General features: G+C 42.7%; 1 protein-coding gene across 28 annotated transcripts in view; it reads right to left on the bottom strand.

The window, feature by feature from the left end:
• Positions 1-27,276, bottom strand: part of SIPA1L1 (signal induced proliferation associated 1 like 1) — a 499,569-nt gene that overhangs the window by 41,489 nt on the left and 430,804 nt on the right. For 25 of the 28 annotated variants that reach the window (XM_022570226.2, XM_022570222.2, XM_089907908.1 and 22 more), the window contains 5 exons: positions 16,671-16,820; positions 11,610-11,734; positions 9,203-9,265; positions 8,646-8,764; positions 5,153-5,595 (listed from right to left, as the gene is read on the bottom strand). In XM_022570226.2, the coding sequence (XP_022425934.1) occupies positions 5,153-5,595; positions 8,646-8,764; positions 9,203-9,265; positions 11,610-11,734; positions 16,671-16,820 (900 nt within the window). The remainder of the gene's footprint in view (positions 1-5,152; positions 5,596-8,645; positions 8,765-9,202; positions 9,266-11,609; positions 11,735-16,670; positions 16,821-27,276) is intronic. The other 3 variants (XM_022570233.3, XM_022570235.3, XM_022570237.3) reach the window with 2 other exon arrangements.

The raw sequence follows: 27,276 nt of genomic DNA, 5'->3' as shown, positions 1-27,276 counted from the left end.
CTCCCTACATTTCTCTCTCAACTTGCCTGGAGGTGAAGGGGTGTCACCACATATATATATATATATGTATATATAGTTAAATTATTTTAACATCACCACTTGTTGGTATCTACAAATTTCATAATCTTAGACTTCAAAAATCTTCTTCAGTCTTTAGAAAAGACTCAGCTCAGAAAAACTATTCTCTCTCTTAATCACAGATTTAAGCTGCGGCTAGAGGAATTTCAGATAGATACAGGACAAAATTTTGAAGAAGGAGGGGACTTAAGTACTGAGATTACTCAGAAAGATTATGGAATCTCTCTCTTCTTGAGATTATTCTTTCTTTTCTTTCAGCAATTGGATAAATTCTCACCCTAGTAGTATAGTAGGATGGTTTAAATATGGCAAAGAATAGAGACTCTGTCCTTGCAGAATTCCCGTTGGTCTTCGATTTAATGGCATTTGGAGAATTTGGGCTTTCTATATGGACTGGATGAATGCTTTAGTTGCTTCACAGAACCAAGTAATGAGAAACTTTTTGTCAGTGACCTCTGCATCAAGAAATCTGACATCTGGGGCTTGACAGAGCTCTCATTTTCTCAATGTTGAAATTTCAACCATAGTCGTCGTATTTATTCATTCTTTGAGGTAAGTTGAACATCACCGAAGTTCTGGCTAAAATCATCACCCACTTTCATAAGCCGGAAGAAATGGAAATGGGGCAAAAGAGCTTAGGCCAGATCACCTGGAGTCCTGATGTGTAAAAGCAAAATAAAATAGAACCCTGAATGTTCACGCTGTCTGGGACCACAAAGCAAAAGTTACCAATGAAAACAATTCATAAACATATGACAAGTGGAGCCAACCACATGTTGGAGAGAAGTCCTGGGGAACTGTAGAGGCTTCACTTTAAAGTCTTAGTCCATAAAACATAGAAAAATAACAGTCTCACCCTAAGAAAAAAATGTAGAAGAGAGGTAATTAATCATTAGCGATTTTAAAAGACCCCAGGCAGAAGAGATTTTAGAGGGAAACATTACAGATAAAGACAACAGAATAATTTCTAAACAAAGAAGCAAGGCCTATTTTTCACCCAGGGTGCCAAAGAGGGTAGAGAACAAAATTTAAACTCACGAGCTCTAACACACACACACACACACACAGAGGCACTCATACATAGTCAGTACACTAGAGTAGCCTGAGGCATTCCTTACTGTTCCATGTAAACTGAATATAAGAAGTCCTTCTTCACCCCTACTCTCAAGAAACCTACAGCTTTTCTGGCATGAACAGTTAACTATTAGTCAACCAGAAAGAGCACATTCATGACACTGAACTGTACTGACATCTGTGGGCAGGCATTTTTCCTGGCCTTTAATCATCCCCTCCAGTGAATGTCAGACACTGACCAACTTATATGCAGATATCGATTGACATTTGTAGATAAGCTGTTATAAAGTCTCTCCCTGTTATATTCTGCAGATTAAGAAATCTTATATAGAAGTGACAACTAAAAACTCATGCCATACAAGGACTTTAGGTACACTCTTATACATACACTTGTATATAAAAGCACTAGAGCTCTGTGCAAATATTGACAGGTCTATACAGTAAGCTTTGAAATGTAGTGGTAGTTTTCCAGAGCAGTCAGGAGTTAAGGATTTAGGCTATTTTCAAACTGGTTTATTAGTAGGGACCTTGAGTCATCAGGCAAAAAGTAGGAACAGAAAGGAAGAAATTATTCCTATTTGTTCATCAAAATGTACTGAACACCTATAATGCTGCTGTGTTGAGCACCTACCTGTTACGCTCACCGCGGTGCACACTACACACAGGTGCTTAGGGTGAACACATTGGATGAGAAGTCCTTTTGTACTGGAGGGTAGTAAAAATGTGTATGTGATCACATAAGTGGGTACTAATTGGCACCAGAGCTCTGACGGGGCCTACAGGAAGCAAGACGAAGCAGCAGAACGGCTGGTGACGAGTGGGTGCAGAGGTCGACATTTGAACAGGTCAGGTCAGGATGTTACAGACAAGATGTGTATGTGCAAGCCTGAGGTGGGTTGTTTGCTTTTCATTTTTTTATTTTTTGGCAGCACTGTGTGGCAGGCGGGACCTTAGTTCCCCAACCAGGGGTGCAACCCATACCCCATGCAGTGGAAGTGTGGAATCTTAACCACTGGACCACCAGGGAATTCCCTTTAGCTTTATAACATGTGATCTTGAATCTAGGTCTGCCATTAGCAATGGCCGCTGGTCAGCAGGACTAGAGTTCTGTAAGCTAAGGAAGTCTTTGGTCACCACACAAACGGACACACGGCCTACGTCCGAGGCCAGAACTCTAAGACAAAAATGAACACAGCTGGTAACAGTACACTAAAATTGGAACTATCTTTACCTCTCCTATGTTCACCACAGATCATTTTTTTGAGTGGTTTAACACCTGAAAGTGAAACAGCCATTACAAAAAAAAAAAAATTTTTTTTAAAATCTCTCCCTAAATTCCCAAGCTTCATAGAAAATACATTCTAGGAAATAACACTTTAGAGCAATTAATAGCCTTTTTAATTGTAGAAAGCTTTCAATGTGTATGGTTCCTCTTAATGACATCCGAATATAACAACCCTATATAACTACCAACCTACATTAAGCAATTCTCATGGCGGGGCCACAAAGAAACCTGCACAATCATCAAGAGAGAGGCTGGAGGACAGAGGGAGGAGGAACACAGCCCAGGCATTAATACGCAGTGGAACTTAATCACTGTAATTTAGACTTTGTCACCAAGTCCCAGGTACAAGCTCTTTTATGCACTGTCAAGAGATCTCCACATTAATTGCTGTTCCTGTCTTCCGAGGACACAAACGCTCTAATTTGCAGTGATTTTAGTTTCTCTAGCAATGTGCATTTGGTGGCTAAGTCCCCCTTTCCTCCAGAAAAGGAAGTCTGCTAAAGCTCTGATTATCCAGCTCACTCTGCCAAGATCAACAGATTGAAGTCACAAAGCATCCCCGTTACCAGAGTCACGAATGAATGTGACAAAACCCATCAGTGGGTGGAAAGCCTGGCCATCCTCCCTGAAAGGCCACATTCTTCCTTAGCAACTTTGATTTTCAACAGAAGGGTTATTTCTAAATGATGATTTAAATGATTTCTGCATGGTCAGTTGGAAGCAGAAAATGTGGATAATCCTTTAAGACCTTCAGGCAGCCTCAGTCAGCATATCCAGATAATGCAAGCCCAGGTGCTGACTTTTCAGAGGGTACTTTGTACATCCCCTGGGATTTGGTAGATTTGTGAGATGGCACAGCCCACGTTTTGTGCTTTGGTTTCAGAGGCCCAGCTCTTTTCAACTTTACTCCGTGGTGACGCCATTTGAGACAAGACTTCTATGACTGACTTTCTTCTGCCATCAAATGAAACCAGAGATACATCCCCAGATGGAGTATCATTTCGAAAAAGACATCCTCCTTTCAAAATGAAGAACGGAAAACCAAATCTAGGAGTCAAGGTAAACCTGAAAACCACAGAGGAACTACTGTTCTGGGTCAGTGCACAGGCCATACTTAATGAGATGGTGGGTGTGCCAGAAACAGCAAGCCGGCGGCTCAACTCTGTGTCTATTATATTATTATGGTATTTGACGCCTGGCTTTCTGTCTTCCAAACACTTCCTTAACCCACTTGAACCAAACATTCTATTGTCTGAATTATGGAAAGGTAACTGGATGCATGGTACCCAAGAATCCTGAGAGGACTTTCCCAGTTGCCTTTCTGCTTGGAGGCCATGCGGTTTCCAGACCTGTGGCCATCACTTTTTTTTTTAACATCTTTATTGGAGTATAATTGCTTTACAATGGTGTGTTAGTTTCTGCTTTATAACAAAGTGAATCAGTTATACATATACATATCTCTTTTTTTCATATCTCTTCCCTCTTGCGTCTCCCTCCCTCCCACCCTCCCTTTCCCACCCCTCTAGGTGGTCACAAAGCACCGAGCTGATCTCCCTGTGCTATGCGGCTGCTTCCCACTAGCTAACTATTTTACGTTTGGTAGTGTGTTACTGCAATGTGGTAGTGGTAAACAGAGATAAAACTCCGGAAACACAACGGGAAGCTTGCGAATCTTATCAGTAACAATACAATGGGAGAAGTGAATATTTAACTTATCAAGTTAAAACCAAATTAAGTCAGGGATGTCCTCTCTCATTAAGATTATCTGGGGTTTACTGACAGATTATGTGCCTGGATTCCCATTTGGAAAGTAAAACAAAACTCAACTTCTCTGCTACTTTTCTTGAGGGCATGATAGTAAAAGAAGCCTGGAAGACAGCAAGGTTGGATGCTATCATACAAGCTGATCAACGACTGACAACAATAAAAGGTAAAAGGAGAAACCACCACAGAGATCAACAGGCCCCAAAAGAGAGTGATGGAATGTTTCCTCCCTAAAAGAAAGGATCTTATACTTTGGATTGTAGGCTCAAATCCAAAAGAGGAAATGAAAAATAGTATTTACTTTTCCTATCACCGTGATCTCCAAGGATACAGGGGAATGTGTACTTTTCTCTTCTGAAAGGTAGACGGGCTGTGTCTAATTTTAGCTACACTTTCCTGTTGGACAGCCCCCCCAACACGTGACTGCCAGGAGCCAATTACTGAAAACAAACTGCGAACACTGGGTAAGCGATGTTCTCTGATAGAGAGGCAGTGTGAAAGATGCGTTCAGCATCATAAATGATGCCGTGATAGTCTTGGAAAAGACCCCTTCCTTTTAAAAATGTGGTTAAGATTTTCTTTTAATGTCTTCCAAAGACTGTCCCATTCTATATTCTCTATCACTAGCTGGAAGCCACATGACAAAATTCTTCTCTCATGCTGGTATGCAGCTAGGAATGTTTTTATAAAATCAAATACAGCTATGAAGAACAAATCTGCAAACCTTTCCCACAGTTTAAAATAATGCACTAGGATGGCAGGAATAAAGGATTTGGATGGTAAATAAAAGGCATTAAATATATAAAAATAACTGTCACTGTGCACAAAAAACAAACCAAAATTAAAAAAACCCTTTCTTTATACACTCTTGAGCAAAGGGAAGTGGGATGAGGCCGGAAAATGGCCACAGGGAGGCCAGGAGTGGGAGGGGCAACAGGGAGGGGCAGTTACCTGGTGTGGGAAGCAGCGTCATTGATACTGAACGTGCTGTTCTCCCTGGTCAGAGGGTTTGAGCCGGCCTGGCTCTTGGCATGGATGTCCAAGCTCAGGGAGGACTCGGTTTTCCGGTCCATGCCGTGGCTCTCTGAATCTAAAGTCCGATCTGCCATGGAGATGACTTCACTGGAACTGTGCCACAGGGGGGCCACTTTCTCCTTGCCCGGCCCCGAGCGTGGTGACGACGTGGCCGCCCCCAGGGAGGCCGTGCTGCCGTGGCTAGGGCCGTAGGAAGTGGTGTCAATGCCGCTGTCTGCGGAGGTGCCTTGCAAGTAGTTGTAGCTGTTCAGCTCGGATTCGGTGCGGTCCCCGTCATACCACTTCTCGTCGCTGTGGGCGCTTGATGCGTTGCTGGAGAGGGTATTGCTGCTGGAGTGGCTTGAGTAGTGGCTCTCAGACTGCAAGGGAAGCAGGCTTTCCTTAACTACAGGCTTGGCTTCTTGAACAGCAGGGAAAAAATAACGGGGGAATGACCCTGTGAAATGTGTCTAAATCGGGGGTTCTCAAGACACAAAAACTCCTGTGAACACAAAAATAAGGCGGGAGGTATCTGGAAAAACCTACTCAGAAGATTCCATGGCGGACAGTGCTGGAAACTTAGTTTTCAGAATCCATTTTTCATTATTTGGCTTATGCTAAAGTATTGATAGTATTGAGAGAATTTTAATCAGAAAAAAAAACCACCTAAACTGTCATTAAAGTCTTTAATATCTTAATCTTAAAACAGAAAGTGATACTTCCAAAGGGCTTATAATTAGAAAGACCCTATTGATCATAGTAAATAGAAGGCAGAATATAAAACTTTCTCTTAAAGACATCTTTTCTTTCCCCATATAGCATCTATTTAGGAGACAGCTTTCTAAGGAGTGCTTAGAGGTAAACTTACACAGAGGTGCCAAGAGAATTCAATGGGGTAAAGTAATCTTTTTAACAAACAGTGTTAGGGGAACTAGATATCCACATGCAAAACAGAATGAAGCTGGGTCCTTACCACATAGAAAAGAAAACTCAAAAAGTCAAAGACCTAAGTGTAAGGGCTAAAACTATAAAACTCTTAGAGGAAAACATAGGTATACAACTTCATGACCTTGGATTATGCAATGGTTTCTTAGATATGACACCAAAAGCACAAAAATGATAAGAAAAAAATAGATAAACTGGAATTCATCAAAATTAAAAACCTCTGTTTCAAATAACCCAATAAAAAAATGGGCAAGGGATTTGAATAGTCATTTCTCCAAAGAAGATATACAAATGGCCAACAAGCACATGAAAGGATGCTCAATACCATCAGTCATTAGGGAAATGCAAATCAAAACCACAATGAAATAACACTTCACACACACTAGGATGGCTCTAATAAGAAAAGCAGACAATAAAGATGGTGGGCATTGTTGGTATGAATGTAAAATGCGGCAGTTGCTGTGGAAAAATCGTTGCAATCCTACTCAAGAGAAATGAAAACCCATGTTTACACAAAAACTTCTACATGAATTTTATAGCAGCATTATTAATAGCCAAAAAGTAGAAACAATCCACATGTCCATCAGCTGATCAATGGATTAAAAAAATGTGGTACATCTACACAATTATTCAGCCATAAAAAGACATGAAGTACTAATACATGCTACAACATGGATGAACCTTGAAAACAGGCTATGTGAAAAAAGTCAGACACAAAAGGCCACATATTGTATGATTCCATTCATATATGATGAAATGTCAAATAGGCACATCTATAGAGATAGAAAGTAGATTCGCAGTTGTCGAGGGCTTGGAGGGGATGGAAGAGGTGGGGTGACTCCCTAAGGATACAGGTTTCTTCCTGGGGTGATGAAAATGTTCTGGAGTTAGATCGTGGTGCTGGTTGCAAAACTCTGTGACCGTACTAAACACCACTAAACGGTACACTTTAAATGTGGGAATGTTATGATATGTGAATATGTGGTATATGAATCATCTCTCAATTTAAAAAATGTGGGCAGAACCCCTGTTGCACAGTGGCTCAGTTGCTTAGAAAGAACATTTTATGGCTAACCAAAGAAATGTAATTTCAAAAGATACCTGAGTAAAATAATATTTAAGTGAGAGGGGGGTCAGAAGTTCAGATACTTGGTGGAGATGGAGAGAAAAGGAGAGAAAAGACTTGTGTGTGTGTCTTTACCAGCTGCGGGGAGAGGGTGTGTGTGTGTGCCTTTACCAGCTGCGGGGAGAGGGCCACAGGAAGACCATCTTGTCTCACTTCAAAGTGAAAGATCTCCTCCCCTTGAAAAAGGATCAATCCCAGTTATTTTACTGGTGCTACTCTAGTTTTTCTCAATAACAACTTCTGTATTATAAGGCCATCATTTATTTTTCCTATTTCCTCTTTAGCGCTGGACCTGGGCTGTAGAATTTGCTAGTCCCGGCCACGCGTGGCTACTGGGCATTTTCAACGTGACTCGTCTGCATTCGGATGTGCTGAGTGTGTAAAGTACAGGACAGATGTATATGGAGATAAAACTCGAACCACATCTGGAATTTGAAGTGTTCTAGCCAAATTTTAAAAAGAAGAAACAGGTGAAATTAACTTTAACAATGTATTTTATCTAACCCAATCTTTCCAAAGTATTATTTGACCATGTATTCCATATAAAAATTGTTAATGAAGGAGGGGAAATTGACAGGTGGCCTAGGGTAATCTAGCACTTACAAGTGGAGCTGTGACAGCGTCACATTTCATCAGTAACTCTCTCTCCCACAGCCTAGCACGCTCATGAACGTGTTGTGCTCTCTTTAAGCTTCAATATTCATTTCACTGAAGCAAAACTGAGCCCTCTCATTAAAGTTCTGAGTATCTTATAAATTAGTGAATATGAAATACAGTATCTCCTCATCCTATAGAATGACATGCATATAAGTACACATTCCAGTGAAGAGACAGACCAAGGAAGTCAACTGAATTTAAAGAGGGAGGAAACGATAGCCTCTTCTTCCCAATCCCACCTGTAAGTGATAAGGAACTGTTTATAACTATGGTAATGGGACAAAAATGTATGTAGCCCTGGAAGATAAGAGAAGCAGTAGGGGGGCTTGTCAGGAAGCTGTCTGTCACCTTGATTGGTGCTCCAGCCATACATACCTCATGCTGGCACTGTGTAAGCAAATAAAATCTATATCTAGCACATTCTATTCCAGACATTAGGACTGTTTGTGATTGGATCACACGGCCTTCTATCCAAATCTGCAGGTGCATACCAATGAGGAATTTCAATTTATCTCAAAGCAAGCTTAAGGCCATTGGCAGTAGAAATTCCAGGGCCGTGGCAGCCAACGTCCACCTTCTACTAGGACGACTTCCTCTCTGACATTGGGGAAGAAAGAGAGAGCAGACCGGTACCATTTTCACCTTGCAAGAAAGGTACATGGCTAGGGATCTATCATTTTTATTATTTTACAGTGAACTTACGTGCCCTTGTTTGTTTGGAGACAAATGAACCACCGGATCCTGACGCATTAATCTCCCACCGGGGCTCTCTCGGAAAGCTGGCAGTACCTTTGATACTGCTGGGAGGTGGCACGTTGGCTCTGGAATACAGAACAGGACATTCTGGTGCAGGCACTAAACGGATACTGGCACAGGTTGACAAACGAAGACGGCTTGCCATTGCACCTCTCAGTTCACTGGCCAGCAAACTCGGAATTTCAGCAAGAAGCTTGTTGAAAGTTTACACAATAGACAGCATGTCAAAAACTAAGTGGCTGATGGATAAAGCTTGCAGCTGGTGACAGTGTGTCACATCATACACATTAGCATAGCCAAGTACCACCAAACCAGAGGCCATGAACAATGCGGCAAAGTTAGGAATCAGCTTTCGGTTTGGGGGGGAAAGTCTCAAATATATGGATTAAATTTATGAAATTCATTCATTGCAAAGTGTGGCTAACCTCGCTTGGTCTACATTACCTAGACAGGCATGGATGCAATCACGTGTTACTTACCATGACACTTTGGAAATATTTTACCTGTATATTCATGCTGCTCGAGGACAAAAGAATTGAAATCCTGAGGTCCTCTATAACTGTAAGCTAAGCACAACAGAAAAGACACACAGCAACTAGTTTACGTAAAACAATTGCTTCCTTTTGGACTCCACTGGCATTCAGGATGGGGTTCAAAAGGTGAAAGGTAAGTGATTTAGCCTCTTTAACACACCTAAGAGCTCACGGCAACAATTCTGCATTTCTACAACACCATTCCTAACACGTACAGGACTGGGCAGTGTACTCTTTGACTCTCAACCGTATCCAAAAGCGGAGAGGCAGAAAAACAAACTGCACTGAGATAAGTGAGCCAATTAAGCAAGCTAAGCTCCACATCTCCCCTGGGCATCAGTTTATCACACACTGATGGACAGAGACAGGTGGGGTCTGGCTAACAAGTAAGAATCTGCTTGACATTTTCAACCAGTGACCTGAAGGTCATTAGAAAATTGTGTTCTTACAAATTGAGTGTAGGAAGGTCAGCCCCTTATACACTCAATACAGTGTATTGAGGAATGAGAACATAACAATTACTTGTCTTCATTCCTTCCTAGCATGGCTTATACCAGCAAAGCCCCAGATTCCTTCTGAAGTGCCAGGCAGAAAGGGCTGGGTTATCCTTCTGGAATGCTGGAATATCAAAAGTTATAAAAATTTATTTGAACATTTTCTTTGAAGCCTTAGATTCTGGATGGAGAAAGGCCTTGGTTAAAAAAAAAAAAAAAAAAGGCTTCTCTGGCAGGCTCTAGGGGTATCTTATTTTTTAAAAAAAGGTATACCTCACCAAAAGGATAAATGAATGTGTTAAAAAGGTTCACCGATATTCATTTCAGATTCATCTGTGCAACGTGGATGCCACTAAACTATAAAGTTGATGCAAGGAAAAAAAGACTAGAGAAAGGCTTATGTGAAAGAATGAAGACGGGTCTAGGACAAACCTTGTAATGACCCTTTCAAGTCCCAAGATACTGCTTCATTCCCCACATGACTTCCCATGAGTGGGAAGAGGGACCCTGAACAATGCACAAAGGCTCGAGGGCAGCTTTGTTCAAAGCCTGCAACTAGGAGCCCGAAAAAGCTGCCAAAATCATACGGAAGAAGGGATCCTGTTCAGAAGGTGTTACCCTCTCAACAGTATCAAAACACACGGGATTTGAAACATTCTGTCAAGAGCAGAACAGTGGATCAGAATATGCTCAGGTTTTCGGTGGCGGGGTGGGAGTTGGGATGAGGGTAGGGAATGACAGACGGCTTCAGTAACGAGGCACATCTCACTGAGGTGATGGAACAAAGCCTATCTTCAGAACCTAAGAATTTCGTTTCTCTTCCTCAACTCCTGTCTTAGCTGAATACATCTGCACTCCCTTCCATGTTCTTGGGCTGTTTTTTCTGTTGACCCCCCATTGAGCAGCTGGGAGCCCCAACCTGGCTCCAACCTCTGCACTGAGGATGCCCTTCCCAGGCATGGAACATGGGCACAGTCGTTAAAACAGAACAAAACGATGCATCTGCAGAGAAGATAAAATGATGCGGGTCTTTGCCTTACACGCAGATCTTTTTTCAGCCCTGAAATTTACTTCTTTTTATGGTACTCTGATGGGAAAGCTACTAGAGATAAGATAAAGGGAAAAAACCCTAACAGTCCAGATTCAAGTCCCTGATGTATCAATTGTGTTGCTACTTAATCCCTGGTGCTACTGTGTTGAAACTTAATCTTGCTCATGGCAAAATTTTATTGTATCAACTAGTGTTTTGGTATCTTGTAGAACTGCTTAGAGAGAGAGAGGGAAGGGATATGTGCCAGAAACCCAAAGGAAGGCTCAATCATGCAAATCTTTCCCTTCCAGCTGTTTTATCCTAAGACATTTCCTTAGCTGACAGCTTAATAGCAGAGCCAGGGGAAAAAGCATATAAAGGGAGGAAAGACATTCTCACCAAGCTACAGAAGTGACTAAAGAACAATTATATTTCCTTCCTGCTCTGCACATAGTTTAAAAAAATTTTTTAAACTCAACATTAAGAATACCAACTAATCTCCCAGGGCGCTTATACTGGGCAAAAACAAACAAATAAACAAACAAACAAGGGGGGAGGGAGATACTTAGGACACATGTGGCTTGGTACTCTGGCATTTTAACCTTGGTGCTGAAAATAATTCCTATATCCTTTCTGTCTTTAAAGTCGGGGCTACTTAGAATTCCTTGACTTTTCTCTCAGGTCTTAATTGCTGCTTTCACTTATACATAAGCTAACTGAGACTTAATGCTCATTCCCATTTATGACCCAGGGCTGTATTATAGAACAGAATGCCTTGATGACATCATCCAAAGGTAACCAATGTCACCTTAGTATAAAAGCAACTTGCTTTTTGTAGGAATTAGTTACTTACCCATCTGGTCGGCAATGCTATCCTCACTTCTTTGCCAGCTGGGTGTGGATTTCCCGCTGCCACCAATGTCTGACTGGGTGTTCTGCCTGTCGATGGAGGCTGGGGATCTGCGGCTTATTCCAAACCTGTGGTGATTTCCCCAAAGGCAAAGATGACATCAGGGACCTTACCCATAAGGGAAGGTAGTCCTGGGAGTAATGAACTAAACTCTAACGACAGGTACTACTAGTTTTGCTTACATTTCTGTACTTGCTTACTCATCCTCGTGCATGTGTACGTGGATGCTGGAACTGTGGATGTTATGGTCAGTATACACCCCTCTGTTCAGAAAGGTATGTATGCTAAGCATGTAAACTGTGAACAAGGGCAGGGCCCATTAGGACCGAGCCAACCTAAGAGATATGCAGTAAGAAACCAAAAATCTTCTGGCCCCTGAATAGCTAAGCTCAGACTGTCATTCGCACCCAAAAGAAAAATGCCACCATCCTAGTGTTCCGTTTGTGTCGTCCAATTGGCACATTCCAGGGGTTTCTCTTAACTCGGTTATCTGCTAAATCACTAAGGCACTCATTCTTGGAACAAGTATTTTCTGAGCACTTACTCTAAGGTCTGAAAAACAAAGATCGCTATCATTTACATTACATAGGGACCACTTCCAAAATGTATAAAAGTTTTTGTTTGTTTTGTTTTTCTGGCAGTATGTGGGCCTCTCACTGCTGTGGCCTCTCCCGCTGTGGAGCACAGGCTAAGGACGCGCAGGCTCAGCGGCCCTGGCTCACGGGCCCAGCCGCTCCGCAGCATGTGGGATCTTCCCAGACCAGGGCATGAACCCGTGTCCCCTGCCTCGGCAGGCGGACTCTCAACCACTGCGCCACCAGGGAAGCCCCAAAATGTATAAATTTTAAATCGTCTTTAGGAAGGCAATTTGGAAATAGGTAAACTGGCATATATAAATTTTAAATCGCCTTTAGGAAGGCAATTTGGAAATAGGTAAACTGGCATATATAAAGGCAAATGTCTATTCCTGGAAAGAATGTTTAGCTATTTAATGAGCCCATTTTAATTTTCCCTGTGTAGACTAATAATATAACATAGGCTTAATTGAAGCATATGCCTTGATTAGTAACATCAGCAAAGCAAATACTAACTGAGCCCAGGAAAAAGGGCCAGAGTATAAAATTCAAAGATTCATGTGGAAATCTACAAATCTGAGTGTGGTTACTAATGAATGTATGAGTAATCTACACAATAAAACACAAAAGGGCCTGAATTAACTGATGCATGTGACAGGTGTCTTCTTTGCTACAAATTGATAAATGTGTGGGCAGAACCACCAAGGGGTGCATTGGAAAGAGCAGGAGATTAGGAGGAGGAAGGCTGGGAGCCAAGTTCAGCTTCTCCACCCAGAGTCGCAGCAACTCTTATATGGATCCAGGGAGAAACATCTATATAAAAGCATTTGGAAAGCAGGGAAACTATAAAATATTTTAGTAAAACTCCTACTACAACATCTCCCTCATTACTTTTTGCACACATCACTGTCATTTACAAACTTGACATCTACGCCTCACTAAACAGAGTTACCTCCATTATTAAAAACAAACAAAAACCTTGATTTATGAAAACTTCAGTGAAAGGGCTCATTGAAAACAAAGGATTCACTAATTATGATCTCTGCCACTTCCTCCCTAGGTGGGGTCCTTGTTTAGGTTAGGAGAATGAATATCCTCAAACTGGTCCTATGATCCTATTCTGTTTAGTTATCCTATTTAGTTAAATATCTATTTATTAAATAGCTTAATTAAATAATTTAATAGATTTACTAAATCTATTTATTAAATATCCTATTTAGTTATTTAGTTATGTGCACTAACTAAATTAAGACTTTTCAAAAAGCCACAGAAGGCTTCCCTGGTGGCGCAGTGGTTGAGAGTCCGCCTGCCGATGCAGGGGACACGGGGTCGTGCCCTGGTCCGGGAAGATCCCAAATGCTGCGGAGCGGCTGGGCCCGTGAGCCATGGCCGCTGAGCCTGCGCGTCCGGAGCCTGTGCTCCACAACGGGAGAGGCCACAACAGTGAGAGGCACGCGTACCACAAAAAAAAAAAAAAAAAAGCCACAGAGATCAAAGTAAGAAGTGGATCGGAATCTTGCTTTTACTTTTTGGTAGCAGCGGAAACCAAAGACAACTTTTTAAACTTCTAAATTTAAAGTCAAATGCTTTTTTGGCTGTCTGCTTTTAAAGAAATGATAAAGTAAGGCTGCCTTTCAACTTTGCCTTGAAAAACATTTTCATCCGATGAACTTTTAATTTCAGTTCTCACACACACTCCTAGTTTACTACGTGCCAGGGCATCAGGGCTATGAAGGTCCCATCCTTGAGGAGCTCAGACAAAACCTGTTCTAATTTGACACTGTGCCTCTTTCTGAAGAGCTTCATTGTCCCTTTGTTTGGAGGAGCACTTAATACTTTAAGAGTCACGGTTCGGACTTGAAGGAGTTTTTAAGTAATCATTTGGCTGATACATGAAACGCGTTCACTGACCAAGAACTTCTACCTCGTGAGACAGTCCACTGCTCTCCAGGGCAGGCTGACAGCTTCGAAATACCTTCCTCATAATGGGCTAGAAACTCCTTCTCTATAACTTTCACTTATTGAGCTCAGTTGCCCTCAGAGACAAGTTTAATCCCTCGGCTAAGAGTGCTAGGAGAAAGCCATCGCGGCCTCCTTGCCTCCACAATGCCCACCTGTGGGCTGCACATCCGCGGTTACGATTCTTACACCACGACCTCCAACTCCGCATCTGCCCGGTCCATCCTTCCCTCTGCACGTGCCCTGCCTCGTCAACATTCCTCAGAGTATGTGGCCCCAAAACACATCTCAAGGATGGTAGAACAGACCCTATGTCTTTTCATCAGTGTTGCTTTTTAACTCTCTCTCATTCCCATGCTAAACTGGTGCAGGTGCCTCTTCGGCCTTCACTCAAGTAGAGCAGGTTTTGTTAACCAGCCTGTGAAACTGTGCCTCTCGACTGATTTGGACGGTCTCAACATCCTTACACCAGGGAGCAGGCAGTGTACACCACGTACAAGCAAGGCACTGGGCCCGCTGAAGCACAGGGAGGGCAACAAAGGGGCGGATTACATTTATGGACGATCAGTGTGTCCGGACCTGTTGTTATTACCGCACACTTTGGAGCTTTTCCAAGTTTAACATTAATGAGTTTGCAGCAGACTCCACACACTCCTGCTTCACTGTCACCCTGTACCTATTTATTTTTACCGGGCTAAGTTAAGGAGTAGATGTAACGATTGTTCCCTTGGTAAGTGTGAACTTTAGGATCAAACCTGGCCCATGAGTAAGGCATGTGAATCAGACAGTGAACACCAATGTCTCTTGCATCACTGACACAGACAACAATTGCTTGGGATCTAAAGGAAAACACTGTATCAGTATCTTCTTGTAAAGTTTCACCCCAGGTAAAACTGATGTTATACCGTATAGCAAATAATTCCCAGGTAACCTCAAAAGCAATGGCGAAAACCCTCAATACCACCTATGGCAGGTTAAGTATTAAATATCAAGTCAAATAATTACCACTGCATTAAAAAAAAAATAGTGTATGTAGCACGAACACTGGGAACCATGTTTCTAACATTAATGTTCACCAAAAATTAATGTTTCAAATTACATTTTGGCATGCCTTGAGAGTGTATACCAAAATGGACAGAAGAAGCAAACAATGATTTTGTTGTGGTTGTTAGCTCATTTATATTTTATTGCTGTATTAACACTGAAGTTGCAGTGAATTCTTACTTTTGAAGTCAAACCAGGCCATTTAAAATCTACTAATTAAAACAAGAAATAGCAAGAGGGAAGAGATATGAAAACATATGTATATGTATAACTGATTCACTTTGTTATAAAGCAGAAACTAACACACCATTGTAAAGCAATTATACTCCAATAAAGATGTTTAAAAAAAAAAAGAAATAATTAGTTGGGCTTGTGGTGTGGGATAATAATAATACTTAATTCATAAAACTTCTTGCAGGGGCTCATAAATAAGAGCTAGAATTTTTTTTTACTAATTGTCACTGAAGTAATTAAAATAAGAAATGTGCATTTTAGATACGCTACCAAGGGAATCCTTGGTGGTAGGGTGGGGAGGGAAGTATATTTTATAGTGGTTTTTGTTATTTACTTTCTGCTAACATAAACATTTAGCAAAAACATGAATAAAATTATACTTAGCTATAAAAACCAACACAATACTATAGAATAAAAAATATCCATTCTGAAAGCATTCTCATAAGCATAATTATTTTGTAATATGGTAAAATCTCAAAAAAGTACACAAATCATGTGCATTTGTTAAAGGTAATTCGGGGAAAACTTGGCATAGAAACATCCTTTTTTTAAACACCCCATTTTTGATTTTCCAGTGGTTTCAAGTTCTTTATCAAGTTCGCCAGAGGTATCCCAGCAGGAAGCTGGTGATGAGCAAAGCCAGCTTATGTGTGTCATGTGATGTTTTGCTGCTAATTACTTCCCAGCTTCAGACATTCCAATTTTTTTACCTTTTAGTAGCCTCTTTAATCATGTACACTTAGCTTTTTACTTTGTGAGTCTTTTTACTTTGTGAGTCTGGTCAGAAGCAAACAGATTTCTAAAGCGTGAGAAAAATCACTTTTATATGATAAACATTTCCCCTACTTTAACATCAATACAAACTCCACCCAGTGCAAGCAGTATACTACTGAGTTCACTTTGGAGGAAATTTTAAGAAGTGGCAAAATCTGTACTATGAAACTAGACGATACATATAATGGAGGAACTGATGTAATTTGATTTCTTTGCCATTGAGTCCTTAGAGACTAAAGAATGATAAACTTCCTAAGAAGTGGTTTGAACCAGCCATGAAAACGGTTTTTAATCTGGAGTATTAACCATATTTTCCCTTTTGCTCTTTTGTGAACTGATCCAGTCTGGCTGAATGGAAGTTCTTTTACACGTCTCAATTACATATGAGAGACAGTGATGCCAACTCCGGCACACCTACCCTTCGGGCATGGACTTTTGCCTGTAAGTGCCCCCGCCAGAGCCAGTCTCGCTGGATGAAGACAGATTGCTCGGGGAGTTGCGACATGGCTGGGATCTTGCTAAAGCCATGGATGAGACCGTCACATAGATGTCTGAACCAGGAGACAGCCTGTGTGTGCAAACCAAAAACGTGAAGTCAACAATTCAAAGGGAAAATCCCAAGGCAATGCATGATGGATAACATATAAATGGGACAAACGCAGCCACTTCGTGGAGATAATAAAAATAAAGCCAGCTGGAAGCCCACAAAAGAAATTTCCCCATAAAACTACTCCCTAAGGGGACAGCTGGAAAACTGCCTTGAAGGGGGTGGGGGCGTGAAAAAATAATAGGGGAAAAAAGGAAAACATGTATGTTTCCAAAAGCTGCCAGAATTCAAGGGCTGAATTGCTTATGCAATTTCGTAGTATGGCAGGGCGAAGTATAAATGAGCCCCAGTGACATTAACATAGCAGTTAATTCCGATTTCCCCACTGGCTCTCTCAGAGTATATGACCACAGTGAGATCAGTACATTCTTTGTATGCTTCTTTGTTTTCCAATTTTATTACTCAAAGTCTGGAATGAATATTCAGAGATTGCTATTTAGTGTGTATACATTTGGTTGATAGTAGCATCACCATATAAAAACTTCCATGGAAACGTGCCTAGAACTGCAGTTGTTGAATTTCACTGAAATGACTGAGTTTATATAATAACACAGCAGAGATGTGCTCCACATAGCCCACAATACACCTCTTTCTAAAATTAGGGATCCCTCACCCTGTGGACTGGCTCGACACAGAAACCAGAGCTTTGGAGATCTGAGAGACGTGATTTGCTGGCCTCTACCTTCTCCACTCAAATAGGCATTGGGGCAACTGCTGGGATATTAACAAGTGAGCCTGAAGACTGTGACGAGACATCAGCTAAATCTCGATAACAATGATATTTTATTTCCGACGTGAATGCTGGCACAGGTCACTGGCTCTTGTAGCAGGGCAGGTCATTTCCATTTTATAGCTGAGGGAGGGGAATCAAGGTCACTTTTTCAATAAGCCAGGCTTCTTGATTCTGAGTCCACTTTCCTCTGCCCCCCTACAGAAGGCTGGGTTTTCTGTGCTTAATAAGACAGTTTGCAAGGGGTCTGCAGGGTCAGACGGTTTTGCACATGAAGTCTTACACTGAAGCCAAAGTTTTGAAGCCTTGGGACTGAACCTGATTCACTGAAACATGGCAGTTTTTTACAGCGAACCTGCGTACCTTCTGAAGCAGGGCAGGATGGGGCTTCAGGTACAGAAACTGACAGAAGGCATAATAAAATCACGCCGAGAAGTTTTTCTATCAGAAAAAGAATAAGGACAGGCACCGAAAAATATGACACCCCCCCCCGCCCCCGCAAATCCGTCTGTGCCCACGTGGCAGATCTGACTTGGGAGCCCTGGTTCTTTCCTCAGCGACAAACCTGTTATCAGCTGTGATTCTGTTATCCCTTCTTTTCTATTAAAACATCTCCCAAACTTCTCACTGCTTATTCTGAAGTACTTGGAAGGGGACTGGAGTGGGGGAAGAATGGGAGGAGTAGGTTACAAAGAAAACGAGGTAAGGATTAAGGAATGGCATGAATCACTCCTTTCTGCTTTAAGAGTTTGGCTTTTAGATGCACCTAATACAGAGAAACTTCAAAAAACAGTTCATTTTGCAGCTGCTTTGATTTTCTTACTGCGAAGAGGAGGAGGTGTTACAGAAAGATGGAAAGAAAGGAGACGGCAGCAGAAATGTGAACGGGGTTGGGGCCAATGCCACGTCTGGGGGCCTGATGACTTTTTAGCTCTCTTTGGGATAAACAAGTAATAGCCAGTGAATTATATTCACGGTGAATGTTAAAATGTTTTTGCATCTACGAAGAAGTGACAACATGATTCCATAGCCAAAGTCAAGATGTAACTTTTGTATTTATATTTAGAGCTTGCTTTTCTTACCCTGCTCTCCAAAACGTACATTAAGCTAAAATATCTCATGCTACTTCTCAGCCTCAGCTCTTTTATTTGGCAAATGTATCAGAAAATTCTATTTGGTTGCTGGAGTAATCCCAAAGTTAAAAAATAGCATTTCCAGAAGGCCAGCATTCATTCCAATGCCTTTTCTGAATTTATATAACTCAATAGTGGCTTTGTTTTCAGGCTGTCCACACACACAGAACACACACACAGCAACTGATGGAAATGCCACCCAAATGTTTTTATGACTCTAGATGTATGTATGGTAGGCAAAAAAAAATTCAGAATTAGCCCTTATTCTCATGACTTACTATTCTTTCCAAATACTCTGAATTTGATACCATCTCACAAATATTATTTGAGAACAGATCTAGGTCAGGGAGTGGGAGGTACCCACCTGCCTGGCACTGGCTGTCTACTTCTGCCAGAGGCTGAGGCTGATCATTTCTGCAAGTTGGGCTCGTTGCTGTCTTGCCACTTTGAAAAAGAATAACCCCCGCATTGGCTCACATGGGAAGCCAGCATGCTAACCTCTTGAATCTCTGACCTCCCCCCTACTCTACCTTAATGGATCACAAGTCTTTTCTTCTCTTTTGAGATAAACTCAGATCCTTCTACGTTCTCTCAGTCTTAATGAGCCCGGGCATCTGGATGTTAATGCCCAAATAGGTTTATAGGACTAAGATGAATACATCTTTCACTCGCTGTGAGATCTTTCGATTCTGTGGAATATGAGAAATAATCTTCTTCAAGAATGCTATGGTCACTGTCAGAAAGGAAATGTCTAAAAATCTTTTAGCCTTAATTTCAGTAGATTCTCTTCCCTCCATTTTTATCAATTGAGCTGAGAAATAACTAAATGTTTTTAAAGTAACCGATCTTAAATGTTCTCTAGGGCTATGACTTCCCTCTGCAGAAATAAAACACCAGGGCTTTTGGACTGTACAAAGAATGCAGCAATTGAAAAAGTCATGATCATCAGCTCGACAGACAATGCTCCCATAGTCTGCAGGACTGCACTCAAGTCAGCTTTCCATTTATATGCAGCACATTTCACTGCAATGAAAACAAAGAGTTGAATGGGATGGATTAGGAAGAGATGGTCCAAGATCAATATCAGTTCTTTTTTCCAGAAGCCTCCTCACATCAGGATAAAAGAGAGAAGAGAAGTGCCAAAAACCCCCCAGATTTCTGATAGAATAACCCCTGCCTCCTACCATACCCTTCCCATGGCTCAACTCACAGAACTAACATTGATAGACTCTTATTATTGATCTCTTGAGACTGTGACATCCATTGATGGATAAGGAACTCTCAGCATCTGAGTAATTGATGCTTCATTTTTCTTTCCTGAGTATTTATGTATGGGTTTAATTATGCCTCTGTTTCCTGCTTTTTATTCCAAAGTGACAGCACTGCTTGGATGTGTCCAAGGAGATAAGGCCCTCTGTAAACTCAAGTGCAGACAGCGGAATGACGGCAAGAACAACCGAGAGGATTTCAAATAGCAGCAATGACTGACGAATGAGATATCCGAGTCCTTAGTTAAGCACAGCATTTTACCACAACTTAGCGATGAAAACACTATTCACCCAGGGAACAGGATCCAGTCAAAGTCTGTTTTTAGCAATGCCTATCAACCAGGATTCTTCCAGAATTGTTTTAAAAAACTTCTCTAAAATTCCTCAAGGTAATGTCATTCGGGTGCTGTATCCAGACCAGAGTTTGAACAAGTTGTATACAAATTCAATCACCCCACCCCCCTGTTGTTTCATCTCTTCCTAACTTTGTGAACCAGAGCCATTCCTGGCTTTCTGACCATACGATCCCTATCAGCTGTTCCGACTGGACCATGGAAGTCCTATTCTGATGAACCTCCTGTGACAAGATCAATTTACAACAAAGAATAACCCTTGCATAGTTAGGGAAATACAGCAACTCATCACACCGAGATAACCGATCATCATCTCCCAGCTGCTGGCAAGCTGTTGGAGCTTCACAGCCTGGCACACATCATGGGTGCCTCTTGAGAAGAGTCAATTTTATATCTAAGGGTGACTCTACAGAACAGAACATAAAAATGGATTGCAGACAGGACCAGATACATCATTTGTGGGACTCAGTGCAACATGAAACTCTGGGTCTCCTTGTTCAAACGTATTACAAATTTCAAGCAGAACACTGAACCTTGCTAAGCGTGTGGCCCTGTGCAGCTACACACCTGAAGCTGGCCCTGATTGCAGCACACGTGGCTGGGCCCCCTTAGCACACAAACACGCATGCGTTCATCTGGCAAGTATTTCTTGAGCACCATCTATAGATGGTGGTAGGCTTCATCCCTGCAGCATGGTGGCTAAGGTAGGGGCTCCGCAGTCTGGTGGCCTTGGTGCTAATTTCAGCTCCACCACTAACCAGCCAGGACTCTGCACAAACGATTTCATCTCTCAATTCCCGGGCATCCTTATCTGTAAAAGGGGGAAAGAGCCACCAACTTACTGGGCCCGTTGGGTGGATTAACTGAGAAAAACTCACACAAGGGACTCTGAACAGAGCCTGGCGTATGTGCCATTTAGCTGCCATCGTCATTTGTCATTTTCTAAATATAATGGGAAACTAGAAGAGTCAAACAAAAAGCCAGAGATTGGGAGACTCTAGGCTATTTAATCAGGCTGGATTCCGATTCTCCCCAGGAGTGGGGACTGGTGGGGAGACAGCAGTGAACTTGCTAGCAGGGCCGCAGTATATGAGTCAAACACCTCCCCTGCCATCCCTCCTTGTGTATTGGTGCTTGCTCCTTAAAAGGAGCCTGCAGATCCTAAAGAGGTGGGTCCAGAGAAAATGGTCCAGGGCCATCTTCATGTGGCCTGAAGCAGTGTCCAGCAAGCCCTCTGGTGGTACAAGTCACCAGCCGAGAGCCCAGTGGCCAGAGACACACGTACACACTCGGGTGAAGAGATCAATTCAACTCTGCTGACCACGCCCAAGGACACTCTGCCAATCTCATTATTTCACAACAATCGTTCCTGCAGGTAAAAAGGAGACTAAACCCACTTTTCCCGGCAAGCACTTCAATGATAGGTGGATCCCAGACTGCCACTCTGTCACCATACTGAGGGAGTTCCATGGGCGGAAGTAGACCTTGGTCAGACCAGTCGCTGTCCCGGGCTCTGAACAAGAGGCTTACGGGGAGACTTCACACTGCTGACTGTGGGGGTGGGTCTAGGCAGCTCATCTGTCTCATTCTCACTCATTCTCACACGTTTACACATGTGTTGTGCAATCAACAAATCTTAAAGAAAAATGTCAGTGGTTTCAAATATAAGGCAGCGGGATATCCCTTTTTACCCCTGAGAATTCTTTAAATTCCTAATGATAAACGTGTCCGTATGGCTGATGTGCCCTCATCAGGCAAAGGGCCTAAGACTCCTGTTGCCTTCTCCATGAGGGGAGGGCTACAGCAGGACCCATAGTAGATCTGGCTTCTGGGAAGGTCTTCCCCGTGTCAGGTGTCTGGGGGTGGACAAGGGGGTGCTTTTGGAGGAAGCCCCAGGGCCACTGTGGGCCTTTAGACCCTTCCCATAAGGTGGGACCAGGCCAGGCCTCCCTGGGTGGTCCTAATGCAGCACTCCCTTAAAAAAAGGGCTAAGAGGGCAAGACCCTGCTGCTGGATGCAAGTAGGAGAACAGTTCCTTACTGACACGCAGAACGATGTGCCCAGCTGCCACCTCATTCTCTTCCCATAACACCACCGCTTTCTACAAGATCACCTCTCAGTCTATTCTAATTCAATGGATGGTTTTTGCAGTATTTCCTACACCTGCTCACCATGACTGTTCCCAGCACAGCAGCCCTCCTGAACTCAGCCTCTCCGTCTCACCGAGGGTAACCAGGACGCTGGCGCTGAAAACGGCACAACTTGCTCCTGGGAAACACACTGACTCACCACATGCGTGACCTGCACTAGGCTGCAAACTGACTCACCAGTCCAGCCTGGCCAGCTCTACCCACAGCCCTAAGTGCCCAATTGCAACTAGCTCTCTTTGACTTCCATGTAGCTGTGTGTAGAAGAGCATCTACAAAACGACACCAAAGACAAACAGGGACTACTACCATTTTCTAAGCCTCACTGTGTGCCAGGCCTGTCGTAAGAGGTCGGGTTGAACACAGAGTAACTATATTACCTTAGTTAATCATCATGCTGACTCTGAGAGGTGGGGCTAGTGGCCCGTTTGGTTCCTGGCGATGATGAAGTGTAGACGGGATCAGGAACTTCCCACCATCACATCACTCCCAAGGGGTGGGGCCGGGATGCAAGTCAAGGCCCCTGGACGGCAGAGCCTGCACTCCTGGCACATCTGGGAGTTTCTGGGCGGGTTACAGTAAAACACTGGTGGCTCTGCAAGGAGGAGCCCCCTGGAACACTTCCCTGGGTGGAGTGCAAAGCAGCTACTTTCAAGGCTCAAGGAACGATGAAGCAATTCAAGAGCCTAAGCTGGGGACCACATGGGAGCACCCTGGTCTCATTCCCTGGCTCACTCTAGAGTTTATAAAAGAAAGGAAACTGGGAGGTGTGCCAGGCTCAGGCCACTGTGCCCATTTCCTGAATGCTTGAAAAGGAAACACCTTTGTTCTCTAATCTAAAAGTGTGAACTTGCAAATTATCTAAACTCTGACCCCAATGTAGATGCCAGAGTACACTCACTCCTTTGAAGAGTTGGGGAAAAAGAGGCTTAAGAGCTCGGTGAGTTTAAGCTAAGTACAGCCCTCTGCTTTTCTACCTTAACTTGGCTGACAAATAAAATGCCACAATTCAGTTCCAACCTAACTGAAACCAATTAGAGGAAATACAATCAAGAACAACTCACTTTTCACTTTGAATTTTAGACAGCTTTACCCACAATATACTTTTAAAATAGGACTAATCTAAACTTAGTCAACAAAAAGCAAAGAATTCTACTTAAATCTAAGCTTCAATTCTATAGCTTTATCAGATTATAGTGTGTTTCACTTTTATGTGTCATTTAATTTTATAAAAATAAACTGATTTACCTGACTGTCCATTGATGGATGAATGGATAACAAAATGTGGTACATATATACAATGGAATACTATTCAGTCTTAAAAAAAGGGAAAGGGGGCTTCCCTGTTGGCGCAGTGGTTGAGAGTCCACCTGCCGATGCAGCGGACACGGGTTCGTGCCCCAGTCTGGGAAGATCCCACATGCCGTGGAGCAACTAGGCCCGTGAGCCATGGCCGCTGAGCCTGCGCGTCCGGAGCCTGTGCTCTGCAACGGGAGAGGCCACAACAGTGAGAGGCCCGTGTACCGCAAAAAAAAAAACAAACAAAAAAAGGTAAAGGTTATGGACTTAATGACTCCCCCCACTCCCAAATTCATATCTTGAAGTCCTAACCCCCAACGTAATGACATTAGGAGGTGGGGTCTTTGGGAAGTAATTAGGTTAAGATAAGGTCATAAGGGTGGAGCCCCCATGATGGGATTAGCACCCTTATAAGAGGAGGAAGAAACCAGAGCTCTCTGCCCTGTGAGGACACAGCAAGAAGGCCCTTTCTACAAGTCAGGAAGAGGGTCCTCACCAAGAACCAAACGTCCTGGAACCTTGATCTTGGAATTCCCAGACTCCAGAACTGTAAGAAGTAAACATCCATTGTTTAAGTCACTGAATCTATGGTATTTTGTTATAGCAGCTTGAGCTAATAAGCAAGAAGGAAAACTGGACATATGCTACAACATGAATGAACCTTGAATACATTACACTGACATGAAATAAACTAGTCACAAAAGGACAAATATTGTATGATTCCACTTACATAAAGTTTCTACTTATGTGAGGTACCAAGAATAGTCAAATTCACAGAGACAGAAAGTAGCATGGTAACAGCCAGGAGATGGGGAGAGGGGGAGTTATTGTTTAGGACACAGAGTTTCAGTTCTGGAAATGGATGTTGGCGGTGGTTGCACAAGGATGGAAACATACATAATGCCACAGAACTGTGGTTCAAATGGTAAGTTTTATGTTATGTATATTTTACAACAGTAAAAAAAAGTGAAAAAAAAAGAAAAAAACCCAACTGATTTATTTTCTCCCAAATTAATTTACTTCTGTTCCTACTTCTTTAAGTTTTTTTGCTTACTGGTTTAACTAATGAAGTTTTAAAAAAATTCACTGCAAGCCTATTAAAATGCCAGAATCAGTGGTTGGTCCTTGGGATACGATGATGAATAAGACAGGCTACCTTAAATTGGAAAAATGGACCAATAAGATTAAAATGAAGTATAATAAGTTCTGTGAAGGAAGCAGACAGGCAGTAATGTGAAAATTCCCAGGATGGGCAAATGAAGGCAGAGATGGGAGGAGACGTGTCAGAGAAGGTGAGGCTTGGGCTTGGTGTTACAATACCAGCAGCTGTTAAGCTGCTGAAGGATGGGGTAGAAGGCAGATCAAGCCGAGCTGCAGGTATAAAGGTTATCAAGAGAAAACCTGGCAGCAGAAAGTCACAAGCCTAGAGCCTGGGAAAGACAAAGCCACGTCAGTAAATCCACAGCGGGAGGTGGACTTGATACTGAAAGCTGTGCGGAAGGCTAAGATGAAAGGCAGGGCCTGAGGAGCAATTCCCTTTGTATTAGGCCATCCCATACAGTATGCAGCGCGGACAGGGAGAAAGTGAGAGGCTGTTCTGGCCAGAAAAATCTTAGTGTGAAACGAGAGCCCCTAAGGCAATGACAAGGAGGATGCTTGCAGGAGGGACTCAACCGAAGGGTAGAACTTGATAACTAAATGGGTGTGGAGATGGGGATGAGGGTGCAGGAGGCTAATTATGAATTCTAGTTCTGCTCTGGCTACTTGGGCAGAATGCAAAGCCCTTCAGCAAGATGGGCAACACGTGAGAAGGAAGAGGTGGAGGGCGGGCAGGAGTATGGCTGAAGTCAGTTTGGGCTGGTGAGTCTGGGACACTGGTGTGACATTCAAGTGCAGATACTCAGTAGGGAGACGGGCATATGAATATGAAAAGTAAAGAAGAGGTCAAGATCAAACGTGTACTATCCAGGAACTGCCCACATACAGATGATGGCTGAGGTTACTAAAACAAATAAACTATTCAGAGATATTGCACAGTAGGGGATTAAAAGAAAAATGAGGAAGGAGTCATGGGGGACACAGCATTTGGGGGGGATAAGACAAATGCAAAGAGCTGACCAAAAAAAAAAAAAAAATCAGGAGGAAAGTTTTGGAAGATAAGGAAGAGGAGTTTGAAGGAGGAGGGAATAGCAAATGGTATTGGATACGCCGAAGCCCACAGCATCCAGTGACTCTGGGAATACAGCAGTCAATGGGGATGCAGCCTGAGCACCCCCAATGAAACTCAAGAATTCCAAGAGTCAAGGTCCTCATGTCAACTCAAACAACTATGATCCAGGAGGGCAGTATTTGAAAGAACAAGTCATGCAACTTCTAGCCACAGCTAATATTCCAAACAAAGGAAGAGTAAAGAATAAATGAGTGCTGGCTTTGTGTGAAAGGAGAAAATGACACCGTGAGGATCATTAACACAGAACCTGTTCGAAATAAACCTAGAAAACATTTCCTTGAAAATAAAGATTGAGGGACTTCCCTGGAAGTTCAGTGGTTAAAAGATCCTGCATGCAACACGGCACGGCCCCAAAAAAAAAAAGGGGAACTCTTTTCATTTGTTTCAACAGTATCCTCCAGCACAATCTTCATGCTCTGTATGGCGCAGCTGTGTCTGCAGAGGAGGGCGGCGTTAGGGAGGCTGCAAGTGTAGCCAGCTGTAACTCCGTAAAGGAACCAACACTCCATCCAGCTGCTGAGCGCCAAATACAGTAGGGAAAGGGGAATAGTATAGTATCCAGGTAAAATGCAGAAGTATCAATGGTTCAATAAGATCCGACATTAAATATTTATATAAAGCCTGGAAATACTTCATCTACAAAAAAGAGATAGGAAAATTCCTTTGTGTGCCAACGTGCCTGGTGTTTATGCAAAGCCTCTGAAATAGTTAAGCTTTTCTGAACATGTTAACCCAGATCAGGGTTTTACTACTGATCCCACATTATGTTTAAACACAGTAATGTGTTAAGTTCAATGTACTATAGCCAGCTATTTATTTATTTATTCATGTGTTGGGTCTTCGTTGCTGTGCACAGGCTTTCTCTAGTTGTGGCAAGTGGGGGCTATTCTTTGTTGCGACGTGCGGACTTCTCATTGCAGTGGCTTTTTTTGTTGCGAAGCATGGGCTATGGTATGCGGGCTCAGTAGTTCAGTAGTTGTGGCTTGCGGGGCTCTAGAGCGCAGGCTCAGTAGCTGTGGCACATGGGTTTGGTTGCTCCACGGCATGTGGGATCTTCCTGGACCAGGGCTCAAACCCGTGTTCCCTGCATTGTCAGGCAGATTCTTAACCACTGCGCCACCAGGGAAGCCCTAGCCAGCTATTTTTATTTTAGTCCTACCCTTACACTCTAGATAAATTTGAGGCCGGAAGACCAATTGCATCATATTACCTATTTTTGTTAAATATTAATTCTGTCAATAAGAACTACTCCCACAA

The sequence above is a fragment of the Delphinapterus leucas genome, chromosome 2 (genome assembly GCF_059928025.1).
Source record: "Delphinapterus leucas isolate spDelLeu-1000000601 "Yukka" chromosome 2, BTC_Dleu_Yukka2, whole genome shotgun sequence".
Lineage (NCBI taxonomy): Eukaryota > Metazoa > Chordata > Mammalia > Artiodactyla > Monodontidae > Delphinapterus > Delphinapterus leucas.
Note: the sequence above shows the minus strand (reverse complement) of the source record. Positions and strands in the feature narration are given on the sequence as shown.